The sequence below is a fragment of the Penaeus monodon genome, chromosome 30 (assembly GCF_015228065.2).
Source record: "Penaeus monodon isolate SGIC_2016 chromosome 30, NSTDA_Pmon_1, whole genome shotgun sequence".
Lineage (NCBI taxonomy): Eukaryota > Metazoa > Arthropoda > Malacostraca > Decapoda > Penaeidae > Penaeus > Penaeus monodon.
Genome location: NC_051415.1, coordinates 37,367,757 through 37,369,502, shown reverse-complemented (window position 1 = coordinate 37,369,502; position 1,746 = coordinate 37,367,757). Strand labels below are relative to the sequence as shown.

At 36.1% G+C, this 1,746-nt stretch overlaps 1 protein-coding gene across 1 annotated transcript in view; it reads left to right on the top strand.

Annotated features, from left to right (window-relative positions):
* The window catches only part of LOC119592773 (protein turtle homolog B-like), a 45,158-nt gene that overhangs the window by 34,990 nt on the left and 8,422 nt on the right, over positions 1–1,746 (top strand). Inside the window, exon 16 of the mRNA XM_037941705.1 lies at positions 281–356. Coding sequence (XP_037797633.1) covers positions 281–356 — 76 coding nt within the window. The remainder of the gene's footprint in view (positions 1–280; positions 357–1,746) is intronic.

The window sequence follows — 1,746 nt, the reverse complement described above, 5'->3', positions numbered from 1 at the left end:
GTGTAATTCCTTGCATACCACTTGTTTGGATCTGAAACTGTAGTTGCATACTCCATGGATTAATAGCACTAATTAAACATTTAGCACTGAATCAAAAAAAAAATTTTTTACATATACATGTGGAATACCTTTTGCTCTCATTATTCACTATGAGAAGGCAAACTGATAAAAAGATAAGTCAAAATGGTGTGTTGATAATGGAATATTGATTTTTTATTATTTTTTTTCCTGCTGCTCATGGATCAAACAGAACTACAATCACATATTTTCTATGACACAGCCTATAACATGGTTGACTGTCGGGTCACCGAGTCCAGAAATGGCGGTCATGGGTCCAGTCCTGTGCCTTTGAAAAAGTGAGATTATCTCTTTCCTCTCTCGTACTTGAAATCTATAGATATTACTTTTATGTAGGTAGCCAAACTAACATATTTCTGCATGACTGAATTATACTAATTACCAAGAAGTGGTTAGATATGAATAACAATGGGAAAGCCTGTATGACATAATTTCTAGCCAGCAGATTTTATTTTTCTGTCTTTTCTTTTTGCAGAAGAATCATCTGTTTGAATTATTTCTTTATATCATATTTTAAAGTCGGGTAAAAAAAAAAAAAGGAATTTATTTTTAGTATTTCACATGACAAACTGAGACAGCTTGCATTTTAATTAATATAAGTCACAAAATCCTAGAAATGAGACTGTCCTTAGGAAGGATTGTTTGTCGGCTCGAAGCATTTCTGCATATTTCAGATCCTGTAATCATGAGATGAAGAACATGTATATTTTTTAGGCCGCAGGTTGGTGTGAGGTCTGACACGGTGCAGCTCCTCTACCTAGGCCGTGACCAATGCTAAAGAGGAGGTCTCACCTAAGCCTCACATTTAGAGTAAGATATTTCAGTCAGGTGCCCAGATAGTGTCCTTTCACATCCTGAGCATAGTCTTTGTTGGGTACAGCTCCCCTTTGCTGGTTTGCTTCATCTGTATCCCTCATGCTATAGTTCTGGTTCTGGTTGGTAGACCTACATGTAACTTCAGCCACTCTTCCAACACTGGTTTGGGTTTACGGTGTAGGCCTGGCTATGTAAATATGTGATAGTATTGTAAATGGTATGCAAAACTGTAATCAGTTCTATATGTACCCAGTTGGTGGATTAAGTGGATAAAGAAATACTATAATAATGTTTTAAAATGTCTTCAAGGAATGCCTGAGTTAAATAAGCCAACCCTTCTTCACATTACAACTTATGAGATAGGTTCTGTCTTTGGTCCTGTTTTGATGCTTGTTTGAAACCTGCATTTGGAATAGTCTTTTGGTAGGTGTGGTTGTGGGTTCATGTTCCAAATTACCATCACTGCTAGACTATGCAGGAACAAGTCATTCTATCTACGTCCGGCTTTTGAATAGGGTGAAGGTAATAGGGCATGTTTTCAAGGTCTGTCTTAGTAGCATGAGTTCCTTAACAGCCCTGACCATCTCTGTGTTGATGCACATTAGATCTGTCCTTGGTCTCATATTCCTGATGTTAGGCGAGTTCACTCAGTAAGAATAACAAATTTAGAAGAGATAAATTGGAGTAATGGTCCATTAATATTAAGGACATGTATGATAAAATCTATTCTCACATTTATTGTAAATGTGAAATTATATTATTTGATACACAGTTCACCTTTATTTGGAATAATAAGCAGTTTTATGACAGTATACTTTATATTATAAGCAAACTATATGCCGTCAGTACACC